The sequence below is a fragment of the Zonotrichia leucophrys genome, chromosome 4, assembly GCF_028769735.1.
Source record: "Zonotrichia leucophrys gambelii isolate GWCS_2022_RI chromosome 4, RI_Zleu_2.0, whole genome shotgun sequence".
Taxonomy (NCBI): Eukaryota; Metazoa; Chordata; class Aves; order Passeriformes; family Passerellidae; genus Zonotrichia; species Zonotrichia leucophrys.
This window is the reverse complement of record NC_088173.1, coordinates 59,213,125-59,234,942: the sequence shown is the minus strand read 5'-3', so window position 1 is coordinate 59,234,942 and position 21,818 is coordinate 59,213,125. Positions and strand designations below refer to the sequence as shown.

Sequence of the window (21,818 nt, the reverse complement as noted above, 5' to 3'; positions counted from 1 at the left end):
AACCTTCCCAGCCTGTCATCACAGGGGAGGTGCTCCAGCCCTCTTTCCAACTCCATGGTCCTCTGGACTTGCTCCAGCAGTTCCATGTTCTCCTTAGGTTGGGCGCACCAGAACTGGAAGTGCAACTCCAAGAGCAAAGTACATGGGGAGAATCCCCTCCTTTCACCTGCTGGCCACCCTTCTTCAGTTTAGTTGCTTTGTAGGTTACTTTCCTTCCACTGAAATTGTAGTACCATCTTAAGCTTTTTATGTGTTCTCTAGGTATACTTCTGTATGAAACATTGAAACAGAAGCACTGAAGAGATAAGAGAATATAATTTGTGCACTAGTACCTTTTTTAACCTAAGATTTTAGGTGTCACTTTTTGTCTTGCTAGGAGTTAGTGTAGTAACAGTTGCAAATGCAAATCTTCTTTTTTTTTTTTTTTTTTTTTTGAATTCTCATTCCAGTGGTTTTCTTTGAAGATGCACTCATAAATATTATTTAATAGATGAAAATATCCTTGAAGAGGCAATGCATTTCTAAAGTGTTGTAAATGTCAAAGCAAGGATGGAGGTAAAAATTATCTCTGAACTTAATATTTCTATCAGAAAATTCCCCAGAGGGAAAGAAGCTTGCAGAGGACACTCATAATGCATAAATACTTATGCTGATTCAAGAACTGATCTTTGAGATCTGATGCATTAAGGTTTGTAGAAGGTCATATTTGTTTTAAGCTCCTTTGTTTCTCCTTTTACTAATAAATTCCTGGATGTTATGAAGGAATTGAAACACTGTTTTCCTGTGAGATTCTCTTTCTAATCTTGTTTTAGGTCTCTAATCAGTGCATGAACAGGGGTTTTGATCATTCTAATTCCTAATGAAACTTACATTCAGAAGGCACATCCTTCTCCATCCAGATGCTGAAGGGGCCTACACAGATATTGTACAGGGAGGAATACACAGGGAGAGTAATCTTTTAATTGTGTCCATGTTCTTAAGCACATGGCATTGCTTTGCTCTACAAAATATGTGAATTCTTTAATGTTTTATAAAATTGATCAAAGTAGATTATCAAATTGCCAGCACATTTTTGGCCGCTGCCAGAAAACCCCAATGCATGCATACATAGAGAGTAATAGAATGCACCCAGATACATGTTATCTGTGAATAAACTGTTTTGAAAACCTCAGAGTATATCTTGTGGAGGGACATAAAGTGCTTACATGGTGAAAACTGAAAATAAAGATTCAGTATGCTGGAGAGCATTCAGGAAAACTGAGGGAAGTCTGCAATGCTGAAGAAGTGCTGGAGTAGGAGATTAAGCTGGTGCTAAGTGGAAAGCTGGTGAGTAGATAGGATGGATCAGATTGCCAGTAAATTTCAGTAACTCACAGTAAATTTCTGTTGTGATATCTTACAGGGGTAGAAGGTAAGATCAAACTCAGATGGAATGATGAATAAAAATGTAATGTGAATGTAAGAACATACGGAATCTGTAAAGGGGATTGTTATATCAAAATGAAGTACTTTGTCAAATGTTTCTTGAGAACCTGTTGATACTTGTTTTTACTTACAGTGGCCAAAAAAAGAATACTTTGGGAGATTATCAGCTTACAGGTTTTTCATACCATGTAGCAGCTCTGGGGAACAGTAACAGGATGGGTAATCAAGGAGGGGTTGCAAGTCCCTGTGGCTCTACCAAATTGGAATTTTAGAACCCTTCAGCTGTTGAATATTTTATTCTAATATTTTATTTTGAGTATAATACTCAGAATGTCTCTTGGGACATTATTTCATTTTCTGGCTTTCTATACTTTCCCTGAAATTTGGGAATATTTGCACTACGAGAGACACAAACATAAAAGAGCAAGGCTGAATACTGAAGGCATCTGTTGTTCTCAGCAGGAATAGGATCCTGAGGGAATATATGGTTTAGCTGAGCTAATATAAATTGTGAACTATGACACATTCATTAAAAAGAAATCTCAAAGAGGATTCTAACTTAGAATGCTCTGGAAAAAAGTCGTGGACTGGCAATATTAAGCTAATTATTGAATGAATATTTATCTCTTTCATCTTCTCTTTCGATGAGCTGTTTCCTTTAGCATCGTGTTCCCAGACTTGGCTTAGGAGTCTGTGTCTATTGTGCCTCCAGTTGCCATCTTCTGGCTGCTCCTTTTATCACAGGCTGAAATGTAATTTCACAAAGCTTACATATCAGCATTCTTGCTTAGTTTTCTAATTCTCCTCAATTTTGGAAATACACATAAGATTTGTAAACTACATGCTGAAATAAAATTGTATTTATTGCAGGTTAGAAAAATGAATTTCAAGTAGGAATACTTTGAACAGCATGAGTGTCCTTCCTTCTCCACAGGCTGGATTGAATAAGATAAAACACAATAAGAATTGAGATAAGGGTTTCTTTCAAAGCAATCCTCTCTTTTCTTGTTTGATGCACTTCTTATTCTTCTTTGCACCCAATATTTAAATGCTACAACTAGTCTATGTTGAAATGTGCAATTCTGTGTCCTTATGGCTGTCTCCTCAGACTTGAAATTTCATTTCTGGATTGGTCACGGTTTGTAAGTCCTGCTGAGTTTTTTGTTGTTTGGTTCTTTCCACTTCCAGCTTTGATATCTGGAAAGGTAAATTAAAAGCTCTCAGTAATTTTTTCATATCCATTTAATACAGTTTCAATAAATGATGTTTTCCCTGAACTTCAGATCTCTTCTTTTGAAGCTGGCATGATCATTTACATAACAAGTTTCTCAAGTACTTGGGAAGTACTCTGATCCAGGAGCTTGTGACCATACTGTCATGTAATGGGAAACACTATCTTCTCTTTTACAGAGTCTTTTGTTTTCTTAATGTGCAATTTTATCTAATTTAAAACCCTCTTGAAAAGGGTAGAAGGGAGAAGAAAAGCTGATGCAGCTGTCTCGTACAGCAAAATACAGGCCCATACCATTGATAAAGTACTATTTTTGTTTGCTGCAGATTTCGTTGCTTTCATTTCTGGCCACAGAATTCAAATCAAAACCTGAATGGGGAGAAATGCAGGATGGTCTCCTTCTGTCTCCCTTCCACGACAGGTCTGGGGCTGAACTTGGAAGTACTGATGGGCAGGGCTGGGAGAGGGAGAGGTAGGAAGTGCTTTACCTAAACTCAGCAGCAAGAATGGCATTAATAGCAAATTGGTTTGAGCAAGCTACACAAATTGTTTGGATTAAGAGGTCCAAGTCATCTTAGTCACAAATGAGAATGGATATCCCAGAAAGTCCTTTTTCAGCTCTCTGTTTCCAATTTAACTTTTCTGGCTTCAAATGCCAGGATTTCTATCTATGCATGTCACTCCTTTAGTTTCTACTTGTATGTCCAAATGGTTATGAAGCTCATGGTCTAATAATTGTTGGGGTCTTGGAGGAAATAATCCTCTCCAGTTACAGCATAAGCAGAGGGGTTTTTCTTGTTGCTGATCTTAGGCTGGGGATTTTGTTTATTTTGTTTCCCCAGAAGCTTCTGCATGAGACATCAGTGAACATTTTGGTTCTGTGTCTCAGAGCCAGTGGCCATGCCAGCCGTGGTTTGTGGTTGTGAGTCAAGATTACAACTGCAAACAAACAGGGCTTCAAGCCTTCAAAAGCTCCGTCAGAGCTGATGGTCTTTTCAACAGCTGATAGCACAATAAAGACTAATAGTTTACGACCAGAAGTGGACCTGTGTTGTGATGGCAGTTAAACATTTGCCAGAGAAAATGGACGTTTCTGAAGCTCTGCTAAGTGCTTGTCCCAGCCATGATTTTCTCATTGACACTTCTCAGTGTAACCATGGATCTCTGCCACCTAGTCCTCAAATTTAGAAAATTTACACATCATGTTTCCTTGTTAGTAGGATTTCACTACAGCCTAATATTACTGGATCTTCTCCTACAGGTAAAGAAGAAAAATATCCAAACCACAAAACCCTCCTAAAAATTGTCAAATTTTTTTTATTCTATAAGACACTTCTTTACACAGCTCTGCTACAACAACTTTATTTTAATTATAATTGCTTTTGGCACATCACTGTGTCATTAAACTCTACCACTAAACTTGCCCACTGAGTTATCAAAAAGGAAAAAAGAAAAAGGAGAAAATAATTTTTTGTCTCCTTCTCAAAATGATGGAGCATCTAATTCTTTTAATGCATCTTGTTATTACAATTTTAAAATATGGGAAGCTATTTAAACCCCGAAATAGAAGGAAAAATCTGTCTATTGTATGTATAAATGCAGGGAATAAGCATTTTAGTTTTTCAGGTTTGATGGGACATTCAAATTACAGGAATGACAAGAAAAATTTGTTTTGCCAAGGAGTCTGAGCCACGAAATTTTTGGTAGGCCAAAATTTATTTTCTAGGGTGACTATTATTTAGTCTCTGAGATTCAGAAAAAAGCTGTCTTTTTTTTCTTTTTTTTTAATTTTAAATTTTGCAGGGGCTATCCCCTGCAATTTAATTGAAATTTAAACCATTATCCTGATATGCACTTTCTGATAGCATATTTCTAGGAAAATTATTTCAAGGTTGTTTTTCTTACCAGCCTCACTCACACAGTCCCAGCTGTTTTAAAATCATCTGTTCTTCAATATGGATCATTCCTGCAATCCTGGGTTTTGTTAGAAGTCTTTGTTGTTAGAATTAGAGTTCTCAGATTCTGCACATGTTTACAAGAAGTCATAATCGTGTTTGACTTTGACCTTCCTCCCCAGCCTTAAGTGCAGAATAGAGCAAGTGTTTAGTATGTAGAACAAAATAAAATTGCTAGAAAAGCACCAGAAGTTCAATGTTGCTTTCTAAAAGGTCCTGATATTTTTTGCTGGAAAAACATCTTGGCATTAATGATTTGATTGTTTTCTTTTGTTTTCTGTAACATTTTTGTTACAACTTTTATAATTTCTTTTTAAAAACTCAGTATCTGAATTTTCGCCACCAAAATCTTTGTGCCATTTAAAATGATACCCTTCAAACCCGAGGGAAGTGGCAGGAGGAATTTTTGCACTTGGTTTAAGCTAACAAAAGAAGATCATTAAAATTTGATCACCTTCTTTTTAAATAAAGCACTGCTAGAAAAGGAAAAGAAATTGCTCCTGGCAGACCAGATTTTTTTTAATTTTATTTTTGATATCAGATGGTAATAGCTATGCACTAGATTATCTAGTAAGGACCTGAGAAATATAGATTTTTTTAACTCCTCTTTGGAGAAGCAAAAGAGGTCTGGACATGTCCACAGAAGTAAAGTAGTTCTGTGTTGCAATGGATGAGAGGGGTTCAGAAAGTTCATGTTCTGGAAGAAAAAAAAACAGGACAGGAAGTTCAGGATGAGGCAGAAGAAGAGCCCAGCCCAACAGTTTACCTTTAAGAACTAAGGATTGATACAAATCTGTCTTTTTTTCTCCATTCACGTGCCTTAACTACTTCAGTCACAGCAATGTCTTGCATGATTTAAAGTGAATATTGATTACTTATTGTCTATGGGCGAGTGTGTACATTTTGTTGACCTGTGTGAACTGTAAGTTCACAATGGGTGAAGTCCTGGGAAATTGTTCTCACACTGCTGAGCAGGTTCAGAAGTTGGCTTTGCTCTTAAATGATGACCATGAGACCAACTCTTGTTGAAAAGTCACAGGCAGGAAAGTAAACTGCAAATGGATTCATACAGTAAGAGAAAGTTTTATGCATGAAATCTTACTATGGAAAAGAGGGGGAATATGCTTAATCTGATCCATGTGTTTACAAAGCCATGAACTTATTTTGAGCTTATTTAAAATATTATAGTGTAAATATAATTTTAAAAAGTTTATTGCAGTAATTTCAACAGCTCATATGGTTCCGAGATATCATAGTGTGGCAATTTAATGACTAGAGACATTCAGGAAAAATTTAGATTGCATGTCATCCTTCCCTTGATAGTATTGTAGTCTTCCCTGAGACTGTAGGATGATTTGAAATAAGCTGTCCTTGTATTGATACTATTCTGCTTTTATAGATCACTTGCAAGGCAGTCACAGAAACCACTCATGGCTTTTTCCCCTTGGTGGTTTTTTACCTTGAAAGATGAAATGTTTCAAAGAAGCCTAAGCAATATCTACTAAAATAGTGAGGAAGTCCTCTGATTGGTTTCAGATTAATGTTTTGCCTTCAAGAAAAATCAACATGTTAAAATGTCTACTACCCATGTATTTTAATCTTTTTTTTTTATTATTCTTTCATTGGGTGGAAAACCAAAGAAATAAGGTATTAAAATGTGACCTATCCAAATTATCTCTGAAGATATCATATGAAGGAGTCTAGATAATGATAAGGTAAAATAATGTAAGATAAAATGTGATTATTGAATCAAAAGGAACTTGAGGTTGAGAGTGGAGTTACCTAGAAGAAGGGACTGAAAACTGTATGACATACCATAAATACTTGAACAAAATTGCTAAGGGCATCTTTGCAATTAAGATGCTTATACCTGACAAGTTAGCTGTGTATTGGATATTGTGAGGGATGGTTGGGAGTTTTTGTGGGGTTTTTTCCCCCTCTCCTCTGTCTCGTTCTTTGGACATAAGATAACTGCAATAGCTCTTTTTTTTCCACTGTAGAGCTTATCTCTTCCATTTTTAGTACACTTCCTACAGTAAAGATAGCTGTCCTGTTCTGATGGGAAAAAGTTTGATGTCATAATTTCTGTAATATAAAGCATGATTTCTGTTTGGTGACTGAAGGTCTTTATTGAGGCACAGACCAGATGATATGAACAAGGAAATTTCTGCAGGGCTTAAATAGAAGTAGTATTTGTATCCACCATATAAGACCCTATAAAGTCTAAACTTTACCATTGTTCTTCTAGTGTACAGATGTTTTCTTATTCAATAATATTTCTTCTCCTCACAGTGAGAGATACGAGCAGGGGTATTCCTCTGTATCTTTATATTCCTGAGTATGAGTGTTGATTACATAATGTATGTGTGTATTATATCAAAATTATTATCCTTTGTACTGATCTGTAGAGTTTGGAGTCTCATTACCAGCCTTTTACTTATGTTGTTCTAGGCTTCAGAGTCAGATATTTATTTACAGGCAATCGATGAAGTTACTTTTTACTCACCTTGACCATATACAGGCTATTATCATTGTCACTGACTTGTAACTTTATAGTAGCTGAGTTCCTAATCAAACTGCTTCACTTCCTTAGGCCATATACAGGTTATTGACCATATACAGGTTATTATCATTGTCACTGCCTTGTAACTTTATAGTAGCTGAGTTCCTAATCACACTGCTTCACTTCCTTAGGCTCTATAGCTGAAAAACGGTTTTGTTTATGCTTAGGGTCTTTATTTGATCACATCTTGGGGTGTTGTAGCTAGGAGATTGCAATGATTTCATACTCAGTTTCTACAGTTTCCTGAGGTCTCATGCACGTGGTCCCAACTACCTGCCTTACCACTAAGTGTTCCCACCTGGGAGCCAAAAATTGTCTTCCATTGATGCCTTTGGGTCGCATGTGAGACTGAATTCCCTGGTTGCTCTGTTTTCCTGATTTTAATCTTGAAGGTTTACTTTGACTCTGCCTCGCTTCATCACTGGTTCCTAGGGACTGATTTAAAGAGGTGTGAAAAGGGCAGATGAGGGAGGTTTGCCTGAAGCCACAGGTAGTTGTGGCCATACTTGTCAGAGAAATGGCCCTATGGTTGCAGAAGAATATGTGGTAGAAGGTAGGGAAACAAGTTATACTAAATAGATATTGAATAAGGCCTGCAAAATCTACCCACTGTATGTAGTGTGCAACTTCAGGACCCCAGCACAGACTCAGATGTTTCCTTTACAGGTCCAGCAATGCTAAATGGGTGTAATACCCTGTGATTCATATCCCTGATGAACATTTCCTGCCTGAAGTACAGAGTGGGTAGCTTCTTCAGGCTGAATATGTATTATGAAGCCTAGATGAATTTCCAGTTGCCTGGAAATGATAATAAAGTGATTTTTTCCATTTTTTTTTTTTGCCTGTAATGAAAGTAAGAGTGGGGAGTAGTTTAGAACGGTAGAGTTTTGAGTGCATGTAAACCTTTCTTATTACTCATGAGCAAGTAAGGAGTAGTTAGCTCAGGTTTATCAAACCATAGGTATGATCAGATCAATTCTGTGTCTATTTAAAATGGCTTTCCTCTATGTCAGAGTCAAATTTATATATACTTTGTGTGACAGCTCATCATCTGTATTATGTGGAAAGATCATCTAGGGGTACTTATTACAATGACAACTCTTCTGGAAAATCTGGAGTAGACTGGTAACTGGTGGTATTCCCTACAGAGCATTACTGAACGATTCCACAGGAATGCTGATAAAGTGTTTTTCTTCTCAATATTTGCAGGACCCTGCCAGGATGGAGAACAGACCACAGACCTAGCAGTGTGGTAATTTAACTTGCTCTCAACACTGATACTTCATATTTAATAATTAACAGAATCAAATTTTGGATGAAGGAGAACTGTTGCAAAATTGCTTCAACCAAGATAGGGTCTTTGAAGAAATGTTTGGACTTTGGTGTCTCCCTTCTGTCTTTCTCCTCCCTGAGGTAGTAGCTGCATTATTTTCACTCAAATACATTGCAATTCATGCCAGATTAAGGATGTGAACACTTAAGGATATGTACTTTTCAATCTTAAATTTTTGAGCATTTTAATTAGAGCATCAAGCCATAACTAGCATAAAAGGGGAAAGAAAATACTTGAAAACTATGGGATAGCCCTTGACTTAGAAGAAGAAATCTGGGTTTTGACCATTTATGGGAAATCCTAGGGACATATAAGTTGCAATAAGTTGCAACAGATAGTTTTTGAAGCTATGAAGTCTACCTTTTTAAAACTATATATATATATATATATATATATATATAAAAGTATATATCCATACATAAGTACATCTATGCAGTGAAAACAAGCTTCCTCAGACTATATTTACTTACTGGCCTAAGCTGTAGTAGTTATTACATTTACAGAATTCTCATGGCTGATTTGGTGCAATGCTTATTCTACTGTCTTAAGAATGCTGCATACCCAGTATTGTCTGGTTTGCAGCCAATTTCTGATACTTCTCTCTTTAACAGGTTAATGTAGGTTTTAGGGTCAAAACACAACCTTTACACTACTTTTATTTTGTATGGACATAATATGGATATTTTTTAGTTATATCAAATCTCAAAGATTTATGGAACTTAGAGACTATTACAGCTATGGTTTCTGTAACAGGAAAGATGATTCCTTCTGGGTTTTTTTGTTCAGATTTCTCTTCCATTAAGTATAGGTATAATATGTGCAGAGTCTGATACAATTCAATGAGTTATAAGAAATTTTGTCTTTTCTGTTGGTGGCAACCCCCAACTTTCCTGTAAATAGAACTAAGATAAGAATCCTAAGCAAAAAAACCAAACAAACCAAACCACCCTCATATACTTGATATTAGTATGCCTCAATCATTTTTTTATTTGAGAATGCTCAGAAATAATCTATTTTTAAGTTTAAAGGTACAACCATACATCCAAAACAGGATCTGTATTATAAGGAAGATAATATTTGAGTTTATTGATAACACTGCCCTGCAACTTTGCATACAGATATTCAATATATATGGAACATTAAAAGTTAGTACTCTGGCTTCTGCAGTGAGAATTTTACAGTGCATGCACAGAAGTTAATGTGCAACATGAAACCTGCATTATGCCATTTTATGTTCCAGCGGGTAAATCTCAGTCTTGTTTATTCTCCAGCACAAAGCACGGGCTGGCTGTAGGAGGTCAGGCTGGGAAGTTTCTCATGTTTGACACTGCAGCTTTTGGGAGTGATGAATATTTAATTAGGCCAGTGTGGACCGTGGGGGAGGTTGAGGCAGCTGTAGCTCCTGGTTGACTGTCTGCAGTATCATCTTAGAGGGTTGTGTGAAAATGAATCCTTGGGGTAAGCTTCAAGGACACTGAGTAGGTAAAAAAAGGCATTCTGAGAGCATCTAGCTCAGGGAAGGTGGGAATAATAGAGACAAATGTTTTAAGTATTTCTGGTATACTGGTCAAAGATTCTGGTGGGCTAAGCCATCATGTTTTATTAGTTTACATAAATGTATTTTAAATTCAGTTTGAACCTATAGAGTCTGGGACTATAACAGCAATGAAAATAATTTATTTTATGCAGGTATTAGCTATCAGAATAGAGCACATGTATAATTTGTTGATATTATGCAAACAGTGTGAAGTAGCAGTCATTTCTCTGTAGTCCTATTTTAAACACAGCAACAGAGCTGTTTGAAGATATTATTCTTAGCAAGCTTTCAGGAGAAATTAAAGACTAAAAACAAAAGCAGGAAGACTGTATTAATTTTCAGTAGCACAGGCCAGGATAAAGATTTCTTACTATTTTGTCTTCCACATTTAAAAACATTGTATGCAGTTTGGATAAGTACCAGTTGGGCTAATAGGAAGGTTTTAATTCTGCTATGAAGAGTATAAAAAATTTAAAGACGGTAAATAAGACTATATTCATAACCAGGGACATTGGCAGTCCCCTCACTCTCAGTCCTGGGCTCTATGGAAGTTAGTGTTGCTACAAGACAGAACCAGATCATATCCATATCCCATGTAGACATACATTTTCATATGGAATGCATGGAGCAACTTTCATGTTCCTTGTTGCCACTATAACATTCAGGACAGACAACAAAAAACAATAACCATTTTAATCTAAGTTAATTTAGCTAGCATGTTACTGCTAATCAGTTAGGAAGGGAACATATGCCTGCATCTCTGCTTCCCAGCTCATCTTCTATCATATAACCATCTCTGGTCTGTGTTAATATCCAAGACTAAATTTGAGCAAATGACGTGGAAGAGAATTTTTGTTGCTATTCACTGGCTGTGGCTAAAAGTGGTAGCTGATATTTTCATGGACATCATGAATAATTTGGAATTACTTCTGCGGTTTCCAGTGACTTGTGTGATGAATGGCTCTCATCTTGCTGCATCCACTTGAATAATGATGGCGAACTTGGGACACCTCAGTGCACAATACTGTCAAGTCAAGAAGCATAAGTCCACAGAAGAGCTATTAAAATAAATACAGCAGGGACTGTGATTTAAGAGGACCCTTACTTTTATGACAGGCAAGGAGCAACTGAAGAGAGATCTGGTGATGGTCATCTACTTGTGGCAGCTGTTTATTATGCTCTATCGTAAACATCTTGCTGTTACCTTGTGCTCTCCCATCTGTTTGTTTCTGCCCATCTGTTATTGCTTGCCATGTGCTTAGCTTGTAAATATCACTGTTGTTTGAAATAAAAAGGTTAATAATCCCTTGATTAAAAAAAAAATCCAGTTATTGAATTCAGTATTTGCATTAAGAAAAAAAAAGCTCTTACAAGCCTCAGGAGTCAACATCGAGGAAACTCTGTACAGGTTTTCTGTGCTCCTGGATAACTTCCTCTGGTTACCCTTTCTGATGAGGTTGAAGCATTTAATTGAGTTGATTTTTTTGGTAAGATTTCATTTTGCTTTTAGTCAATAGCAAGGGCTAGTTCAGGAGGAAATTTTGGTTTTTGAAGTCAGAGAATTGTGTGCAAATGAAGGAGGTTTACAAGGCAAATTGCCTGCAAGAAGCCAATCAGCTTGTGCTCTGTATATGTCACTTCAGCTTCTGCTGGAGTTTTTATTCCCAGACTAGCAAATTTATATTTGGCATGCACTGTCATCCTTATTCTATGGGTTTCTTCTCATCAAATATTTGTAATGGCTTTTATTTTTCTCTCCCTAAACTCTTATATGTGCTTTTGGCATTTGAGTCTTTGCCATTGTTACTTAATATGAGAAGAGCCACATTTAATTTCTTTTGGAATGTTTTAAGACATGCTTTTTCTATCTTTTTTATTAAATAAAATCTGTATTTAGTAACTTTTTCTCTCTTCAAAACATAACTATAAAGCTAGCTAATTCACCATTTTATACCAGTCTGTTACAGTGGGCAGTTCTGAGACATGCAATGGTTTTGGGGTTTCTATTTATTTCTTTTTTGAAAGAAGAGTCATCCACATTATCCCAGCAGCCTAAGCAATCTAAAAATCATTGATTTTCTTTAATTATTTTAGAATGTGTTTTCATGTTGCTGTTAATGTATTTCTCTTTTGGTTTTGTTTAGGTTGTTTTTTTTATAGTGAAATACTATTCCTACACAGGAATAAGTAAAGCAATACTGATACATACCTGCCAATAATGACCATCTCTGAAGTACAATATTGGTGTAGTTTTTTCTTTAATAGTGTTAGACTAAAGCTATATCAGTGTGTACCCTCCTCTAAGGATGGTTAGGTTGCACTTCAGTTGACAACAGGTGGGCCTGGGACATAGACCTGTGATGCTGAGACCCTAATTCAAGTTATAAAAATGCATGTGGAATTTCATCTTTGGACTGAATAGAATTTAATTTCTTACATTTTTGGTTTTGAATTGCTTTCTTGCAATTCAAATGGTGACAAAGATTTTTAAGATTTGTCTTGTAGCTTTGTGTAAAAATCCTCACAGGAAGAAAATATTTTATTATTATCAATTAATTTGCCCTGACTGCACTATAGTATGCTTTGTACATTCAGGGAAATGTTTACATTTTGCTTTTAAGCTTGACTGCAGCTGTTGACAGTCTTTTACAAAAACTGCATATGTTTCCTTCCTAGTCATTTCATTCTTGCCAAGATCTTCAAAACAAAGTAATTTCGTATTTCATGTTATTCTAGGAGCCCATGAGCTGGACTTGGTGAAATGATTTGAAAATCCAGTTTAATTTTTACTTTTACTTTTTCCTTTCATTTTTCCCCCTAATGCCTGAAAAGAACTTCTTTTATGTATGCATTTGTTTTATTCTTCCTCCATTTTACTTAAATAGTGTTTTTTCTAAGTACCTGGTTCCAAAGTCAGAATTTCTAGGAACTGATGCAGACTCTTCTGACTATAAGAGGATCTTTTTTCAGAGGGCTTTATGGATTATAAATTATTGGGGATGGATCTAGCTTGTCAATATAAAAGGTATTTTTTTTCCTCAGTGCAAAGAGACTGGCTCTGTCTGGTGACCTTAGTGTGTCCTGTCAATTAAAAATTATTAAAAAGGTACATTACCAATATAAAGAAGTTGATATTATCCAACTGTCTTTCATATTATTTTACTATATTTTTCAAAAGTACCATGGTGGTTATATTATAGTTTTCTATTCTAACTTTCCTGCCCCCTTTTCTCTGATCTGCTCTCTTGATTTGGGGAAAAAAACCCTTTAATCTTAGTCAGTCTTTCCTGCTGACCAGAGAAATATTGGGAGACAGATTTAGATCCAATGCTATCAAAATACTGCACTGATTGTTGAAAAAAAGTCTTTATGAAACTAGTCAAAAATCTTTCATGAAATCTTCCTTAGGTGGCAATTACTGTTATTGCTGTGTTGAAAACATACAGGCTTAGGAAACAGTGTCAGACAGTTTCAGAACTGGTACAGCTTTATTGGAGGAGTTTTTTGGAGGAGAGGAAGAGCAACACATGGTGTTGGTGATTCATGCTTATAGCTTTAGAAAACCAGTATTTCAATTGTTTAGGCTTCAGTTATTTTCAGTTCCTTATTTTGAAGTAACACTGCCAGTGAAAATTCTATAAAACAATTGGTGATGTCAAAGGATTGAAAAGGTCAGGGACTCCAGCTCAGAACCATTTGCATTGGCCTCTTCAATCCTCTTCTAAAGAATAGACAGAGGCTTGTGCTTTTGGTATCTCTTCAACTCTACCAGGTATTTAAGGAGTTTTGCTTTTGGAGACCAGAGGAGTTCAGAAATTTGTAAGGCTCACTGGCATCTCCAGTACCTCAGAATGTGATGGGTTTTGTTGGAGGTTTTTGGGTTTGGGGGTTTTGTTTGTTGGTTGGTTTGTTTGTAGGTTTTTGTGGAAGGTTTTTGGGGTTTGAGGGGTGGTTTTTTTGGATGGTTTTCTTTGGTCAAACTGCATTGTGTCTTTTCAGAAAAAAACTGTGCCAAGAAATTAGTTCCTGCTTAAGATGAGTGGCTGTAGGAAGTAGTGCAAACATGAAATACTGGAATTTGCCCACATCCTTCTCAGACTAATCCCTGTGTTGGAGTAACCTGGGGGCATCTGTGAGCTGTTTCATTTTGGTTCTTTCCATTATCTGTGTAGCTTCACTGGAAGCATAAGACAGCATGCTTGTGTTTCAGATAGCAGACACAGAAACTGTGTCATCTAACTGCAACTTAGATAATGCTTTGATGTATTGTATCTATAATGTATTTATCTCTGCTCCCTGCATAATATAGACAATAGCTTGAAGATGTGCTTTTGTGTTTATTGTAATTTTTTTAAAGGCATTCACCAAAATGTTTTATGGTCAGCGCTGTCATAAAATTAGATCAGTTGATGATTTTCTTCTGTTAAGCTTTTCCTTAATGGGTTGTCTTTTCTTTTTTTCTTTTTTTAACTTTATTAGGCATTACATATTGCATCACCCTCTAATGCAATAGAGCTGTTCTCTATGAGGGAAGTACTCCAAGGGAAATGAAAACATATTCTTTCAGTTCTGTGGTCATGGATGTAGACTACAGCAGATAATTTTTATTAATAAGAAATACTTCTTAGCAAGCTGGAAAACAATGAGTTTATAATAGAATAGTAAGGAGTACAGGTAGCTTCCTGATGAGACTTGGAGACATTCTAACCACAGAACGCTAACCGTGCCAGAGCCCGTTTCCCAGCTGCCGCAGGTCAGGGGGCTGGGAAACAGGGGCAGCTCCTCGCACAGAGATACCTGCGGGGCTTCTGCTTCCTTCTTCCCGCTGTACAGGTGTGCAGTGCCCTGGCGTTTGCACCACCTTCTAGCAGGCTGCGGGGCCGGGGCCGACGTGCAGAGAGAGCGCAGGTGAGGGAGCCCCGTCCGCGCACACCTCGGATACCCTCCCGCCGGTCAGGCACGGCCAGCACCGGCCTCTCGGCCCGGGCGGGGCTCGGCTCTGCCCTCGGCGGGGCTCTGCCCTCGGCGGAGCTCTGCCCTCGGCCCAGCACCGCGGGGAGGGAGCGGTGCCGTGCCCCGGCCGGCTCCCACCTGCCCGCCGGCTGCTCGCGGGAGGAGCGCAGAGCGGAGCGGCTCCGGGGGCGGTGCCGTGCCGTGCCGTGCCGTGCTCTGCTGCCTGCGTGGGGCGGGCACCGGCACCGCCCCGCCCGCCGGGCTGCGCGCCCGCGGAGCCACCCGCGGCCAGCGCCTGCCGCGGGTCCGGCCGCGGCGGGGGCGCCGGCGGCCGCGCCAGTGCCTGCACTGCGCCGTGCCGTGCCGTGCCGTGCCGTGCCGTGCCGTGCCGTGCCGTGCCGTGCCGTGCCGAGCCCAGCCGTGTCCTGCCCAGCCGAGCAGTGCCGCACCGCGCTGTGCCGTGGCAGCGCCCGCTGCACGCACCGCCGGCCGCCGCGGGCTCCCTTGCGCAGCCACCCGGGGTAGATCGGCGGAGTTTGCTCGGCCGTGAGGAGGCGGCGAGGCCGTGCGAGGCTCTGGACGGCCCCAGAAGTTTGCTGGCAGAAAGTGTTCCCTGTATTGGCAAAGTCGTCAGGCTCTCCTCAGAGGAATACCCCATTGCCTAAGATGAGTGGCTGTAGGAAGCGGTGTAAGCGGGAAATAATGAAATTTGCCCAGTACCTTCTCAGGCTAATCACAGGTTCTCTTCACACAGGTAATGACTGTTTTTCTCTGTAGTCGAGCTGTTCAGCATGATAACGAGAGAATTGCCTAAGGATAATACAGAGTTGTCATTGTTTTATATTATCATTCCTTTCATCTTATAAATAATAATAAAAGAAGATCTGTGAACTACTTTGTGGCTGAGCATAATGAGAACAGAGCAGAATCTGATGTTACAGTGTTTAGACAGTCTGACATTCTCTAAGCCTTTACACACACGAACCCAAATTGGGATGTGAGTGTACATGGTTCCACCTGTCCACCTGTATGTGTTAGCAGTACTGCAGGGAAGACACATTGCTCGTAAAGGATGAATCTTATGGTTTTTATTTTCACTGTTTCTTGGACTGATATTCTTGGACAAGCACACTACATTCTCTTTGTCAGAGGCTTGGTTTTGCTTATCTAAAGATGTAAATCAGCTGCAATCTGTCAACGGGATGTTGTGGTATCTTGTAGGAAATTGTGAATAACACTTGTGCTTCGCCCTTAAGGAATTTGAAACATAGTGGTTGTCAGCTTTCCTTAGGTAATTTTTTTTCTGTAACCTTGGACAAAGTGTGCATTACCAGGGAAGGTTTCTAAGCTAGACTGAGCAGATGCTGTAGCTTTCTTATCACTTTAGAAAATATACTTTTCTCACAATTCAGCATTTTCTGTAGCTGTTCTCAACGGCTGACAAATATGATAACTTACATGATGTCATTCTGTATTTATAAAATATAATTGTGCTTCTTTCTAGACTTCAGTTACTTTTTTTTCCCTTGCAGAGTTGCAAGTCCAGTGTCAGCAGATAATATCCAATTATGCTACCACGATTGTTGAGAATTAAAAGCCATTTATTTAAAGTCATCTGAAAGTTTCAGCTGGTTATTTTAATTTATTTGGTGGTGGTGTGTTGGGTATTTGTGTTTTTTGTTTTGGCACAGATGAAAAGATTTGAGAGCGAAATTGACTCTTCAGCAATAATTGGAAGAATTGATGCATGCAATTAATCAGATTTGGAATTACAATGCTGTAAAAGTCATAGCACAAACACTGACAATGCATACTTCATAGGATGCTTGTAACTTTTGGAAATCTGACACAGCTTTTTTAATAACTTTTGAGTGTCTGGTAACAGAATTTCCCTGCCTTTATTTTCTCTATCATTCCTAGTCTATCGTAGTTTCTCTGTTGTGAACTGCATCAATTCACATTTTTCTGAAAACACTGGCTTCTTGCTCCTGTGGGTTGCTATGGAAATTAAATAATATATGATGCAAGAAGAGAGATGTGTTAGAAATTCACAGCAATACTCTTTTCACAAAGTCATCCGAGCTTTTCCTTTCCTATCTAGCGAATGATGCACACACTACTCTATTTTTCAGATTGACATTTGTGCTGCAACCTTTATGAGCTCACAATTCAAAACCATTTCCAAGACTTGCTGTGGATACTGATTCATATGCTATCAGTAAAATAAATTATTTTTTTTTACAAGTAAGCAGCACGTATTCAATGACAAGAAGCCAAGTGGAGTGGCCTCAGATGTGTTTCCTTAAAGGCAGGCAAGCAAGCAAGAAAAAATCCCCACTCTTAGGAAGAGCTGAGATTCCTCTGAGGAGATTTTCAGTTTGTTTTTACTACAGGTGATGGTATCTTACTACTCTTATTAAGTTAATAGACTTCATAATGTTCAAATGATGTGGCAAATGAGATCAGGATAATGTGATATTACCTGAAATGCCAAGGGAGGTAGAGCTCCACTGTTAAGCTCTTGCATAGCCCAGTCCTACTCAGTAACCTCAACTGTTGCAAACCAGTTGCTGTTCAGCCTAAGAATCTAATGCATAATTTATTCTGTTGATAATTAATGAAGATGAATGAGAAAGCCTTGTTGAAAGTGTTAGAAAGTTATACTTTGTATATTAAAGATACTGCTGTTTCTATCTTGAGCATTCAAAAATTTAGGATAGGTATCAGAAACAAGGTGTGCTTATTTAACTTCTTAGAAGCAGGCAATCTCCTCACCTAAGGGGCCAATTAGTTTCAAAGTGTAAGTGTTTACTAAGAACCACAATGGTAAATGTAATTTAAATTATATGTTGATGGCTTCTAGTTTCTTTTTCAGGTGTTCCTTAATAATTAAATTATACTTGATAGTTTGGAACTACACTTTCTTGAAAATACTTGCACTGAGTCTAATCCATCCCTTCTTCCTGTATGGGTAGGCATCTTGAATATATACTTCCTCTACACATTTGTACAAGCTGTGCTGCAGCTGGTGCGATTACATTGATCAGAAAACAAAACAAAGTAGTATTGGAGGGAGACTGGGTTTACCAGCTAAGGGGCCTGGCTAAGGAGTCACTGTTGATTACTGGTTCTGTAGCTCGTGTTTGATAACCTTCTATAGCACTACAGACGTGTTCTGTGTTGAATCTAAATGTTTAAAATAAAAATGGTCTCATATAGCTGTCTGTAATAATACATAAGCATGGACTTGTACTTCATAGTCCACTCAGCTGGAACCAATATTAATGAAACTACTCCCTTGCTTGAAGGTAAATGCTGTATAAATCTTTACAGTGGGTTTTAAGTGGCACTCTCTGCATGAATACATCCAGATCTCTCTCAGATTTTTTTTTTTTACAGCAAGTCACTTTCATTGATAGCAAAATGTCGTGAAAATAAATAGTCTTTGTTTACAAAGTTTTCAATTTCCCATGATATCTGTTATATAGTAAGTTGATGTGTTTCCACTAGTTGAAGATGGCATTGAAGATGGCAAACCAAATATCATACCAATCCCTACTTTGCTGCCTCCCACCTCTTGACTTGCAAGCACCTGGTCTTTGGAACACTGTCATAAAATCTTGGCACTACTCTTGAGAATGTTTTAGTTTTTGGATGCAACATGGATTTGTATATTATAAATAACAAAATTAATCATTTTGAGATCAAGAAGTAGGTCACATTGTTTTAAAATGGAGGAAAAGTGATTCCAGAGCAATGGCTATGAAATTTTTCTTAACCATCACAACTGATGAAAGATTAAAGAGATGATAGTACCAAAACCATCATTGAATTCAAGTGGTAGATTTTCACAATTACATCCCTTTCAGGCATGTTTTTATTAAATGTCTGACATGACCTATATGAGGCCAGGTTTTACAGGACAGGTTCAAATTCCCAGTTAGCATATATGTCTGCAGGGAATGAAGCAGAGAACAACCCTGGCTGTGAAATTATACTCTCTCCAACAAACTGAAGTTATCTCACTCTTCTAGGCTTTGGTAGATTAGGTTAGGGACTGATGTGTGGGTTTTTGACTTCTTTAGATTTTTCTGGGGATTTTGTTCGTTTCTTTGTTTTTGAATTTCCAGGTTGATGAAATTGGTGTAAAGTAGAATTTATCAAAAGCTTCATATTTTCTATAGGTAAAAAAAAGCAAACCGATTAGTGAATGCAGGTTGTACTTTCTGATGGCATGTTCTTTGATAAAACAGATTTCCAGAGGTAGTCTCCAGTCCTTCATTTTGCCTTTTTTTGCACAGAAATGTTTTCTGGCCTACAGCCAACAGGAATATATCATCTGAGCATAGCTCTGAAGCTGTGGGAGGCCTCACAACTGTGCTCCTCTGTCTGTCCTATTTCATGTGCTTATCACTGCCAAAAGTCTGAGAGTGTTTAGGACAGTAGATTATTCTGAATTCCTTCTCGGGCTATTCCTTGGTAAATCCAAGAGGAATCACCTTTTTTGAATGCTGGTCCCTTGACTTCTGTGGTGCATAATATGAGAAGTAGAATAAATTAAAAGACAAAAATAATGCAAAATATCAAAATAATCTTAAAAAATATGAGACAAAGAGAGCAGATAAAAAGACTGTTCCCCTTTTTTGTGCAAACAGGATATAACATAAAATTATTTTAAAAGTACCTTTTATCTTGAAGATGTTATGGAAAACCTAAAATGTCAACATCCATAGGAAAACAGGTTGAATGTGTTTCCAAATGCCTTTTTTATTGCTGAGATATTTCTTTTTTCTTTTTTTTTTGTAATACCAAATCAGTATTATTCATGAACCTAATTAGTCTTTTTCATTTATTTTTAATAGGAAAGAATTCCAGATTCAAGATCGGAATCTCTTGGCTGTTGCCAATGAGGTAGTTTGAACCTCTGGGCTTTCAGAAACTTTTCCTATACAGAGGTGCAGTGTTCTCTCTATAGATAATTTCACAAGTTCCAATGTGCAAGAGTGAAATATTTGCCACATCCTGTTTTGGAAAAGGAGTCTCATTAATTTAAAATAAACTACTCCAGATTTCACTTGAAATTCTGCATTGTACTTTATGCTTGTTCAGTTTTCTGATTAGGACTGGCAACTTTTGCAGGTGCTGTCTTGGTATTCATCTCCCTCTGAGAGAAATTCCTTCAGTGGAAGGGTGTGGTGGATACAAAATGGGATATCCCACTGGTTACAGTGGGATTTCGAGTAGGTTTCATTCACTACCTGACAGAGTTGTTTGAGTATAAAATATCAGACTTTGAAAGAAAATACCTGAAAAAATACCATCCAACCAACCAAAATTTTGTTGTTGTCATTGTTAGCTCTTGTTAAATATATTAAGTGAATTTTGCTCGAGTCCTCCTGTAATGTTTCTCGGATTTTTCATTTATTGCATTGTTGAGTACCTGGCTTTTGAAATCACTTTTATTATGCTATTCCTCTATGTATTATCCCTCCAATAGGCATTTTATTTCAAATAGGCTGTAGTACACACAGTGCTCTGAGACAAAAGACCAAGATGTATTGAGTTTAGTTGCAGGCAATGTGAAATATATTTTGGGAAAAGCTGAGAATGCCTTAACTTAATGTACTTGAAATGTGTTCTGCTTCAAATTGGAAAAAATTAAAAATATCTGTTTTTTTCCCTCAAAAAATCAATCCTGCCTATATGCCTCTCACGGGCTGCAGATTTACTGTGAACTTGCAGCAATTTTGTAGAAAATTTCTCAGATTTCAAATAGTATAATTTACTGCAAAATGTGTTATAATAAATTACATTTAAGCACTCAAAAATTATAAATTTTTCCCTCGTCAGAAGTGGGTCCACATTGACTGCCTTTGCTCTTCCTGATTTGCAATTCAGTGTTGTGCAAAATGTTTCAGCTTCAAGTTCTATAATCCTGCATATTTCAGATAGACTGAACTTCACAGATGCATGAAGCAGTAGTGGATACCTTGAAGTGGGGCATCTAAAGGCAATGCCCTTATCTTTAAACATATTCTCCTGAATATTTTTAAATATTTGACTCAAATGTCCCATGTTTTTCAGACATTAACATCATATAGCCTATTTAAAGAAGACTTTTTCCCAGATCGTTCCAAAAGAGCCCTCACTGAAGTTTTAAGTCTTCTTATGGTGTGTTAATTGGAAAAGGACCAAGTTAGCATTATGCATACAATTTCTGTTGAAAAAATTGAGGTTTTACTCTCTCATTCCATGTCTGAATCTTAATTAAAATGAAAGATACAGTTCATCTTCTCTTGCAAATTATACATTGGAAAGCATCCTGTAGTCATCATTAATGGTCTCCCCTTTGGAAGTTCTACTTTCTGTACTGTTCTTGTAAGAGTCCAAACTACCAATGTCATTTATAAATATAGTATTAAAAATTCATCTGTACATAAGGCACAGCCCTGGATAATATGCTTAAAACTACTCTTAAAGGAACTTTTTAAAAGTTACCAAATCCTGCAGACAAAATGTTGGGAAATGGCAGCATTTGGACTGTCTCAGCCCTGTGCAATGTAATACAGTTCTTACTGTGTGTGCACTTTTCATTTAACCATTGCACAGGGTAGCTTGGAGTATAGAAGCAGCAAGGAGAAGGATATATTTAGATTAGAAAATTGGGTGCAAACTGAAATAAATGCAGTCTTGGAATGCACAGACTGGTTTTTTAGTTGTTATGTTTTTGTTCCTTTTTTAAGGACTTTCTACTGCAGACAGACATTGTACAATGATTTTCAAAGACACTAAAATGACAGGTAAAATTCAGTGTGAGGTAA

General features: G+C 37.6%; 1 protein-coding gene across 11 annotated transcripts in view; it reads left to right on the top strand.

The window, feature by feature from the left end:
• The window catches only part of KCNIP4 (potassium voltage-gated channel interacting protein 4), a 389,569-nt gene that overhangs the window by 89,142 nt on the left and 278,609 nt on the right, over positions 1–21,818 (top strand). The window contains exon 1 of one of the 11 annotated variants that reach the window (XM_064711877.1): positions 14,836–14,952. The exons of 6 other annotated variants lie outside the window; for them this stretch is intronic. Coding sequence is in view for 4 of the 5 variants with exons in the window: in XM_064711864.1 (XP_064567934.1) it covers positions 15,664–15,751 (88 nt within the window). In the remaining variant the exon portion in view is untranslated. Of the gene's footprint in view, positions 1–14,835; positions 14,953–15,278; positions 15,752–21,818 lie in introns of those variants that run through there. 4 more of the 11 variants (XM_064711864.1, XM_064711870.1, XM_064711871.1 and 1 more) reach the window with 4 other exon arrangements.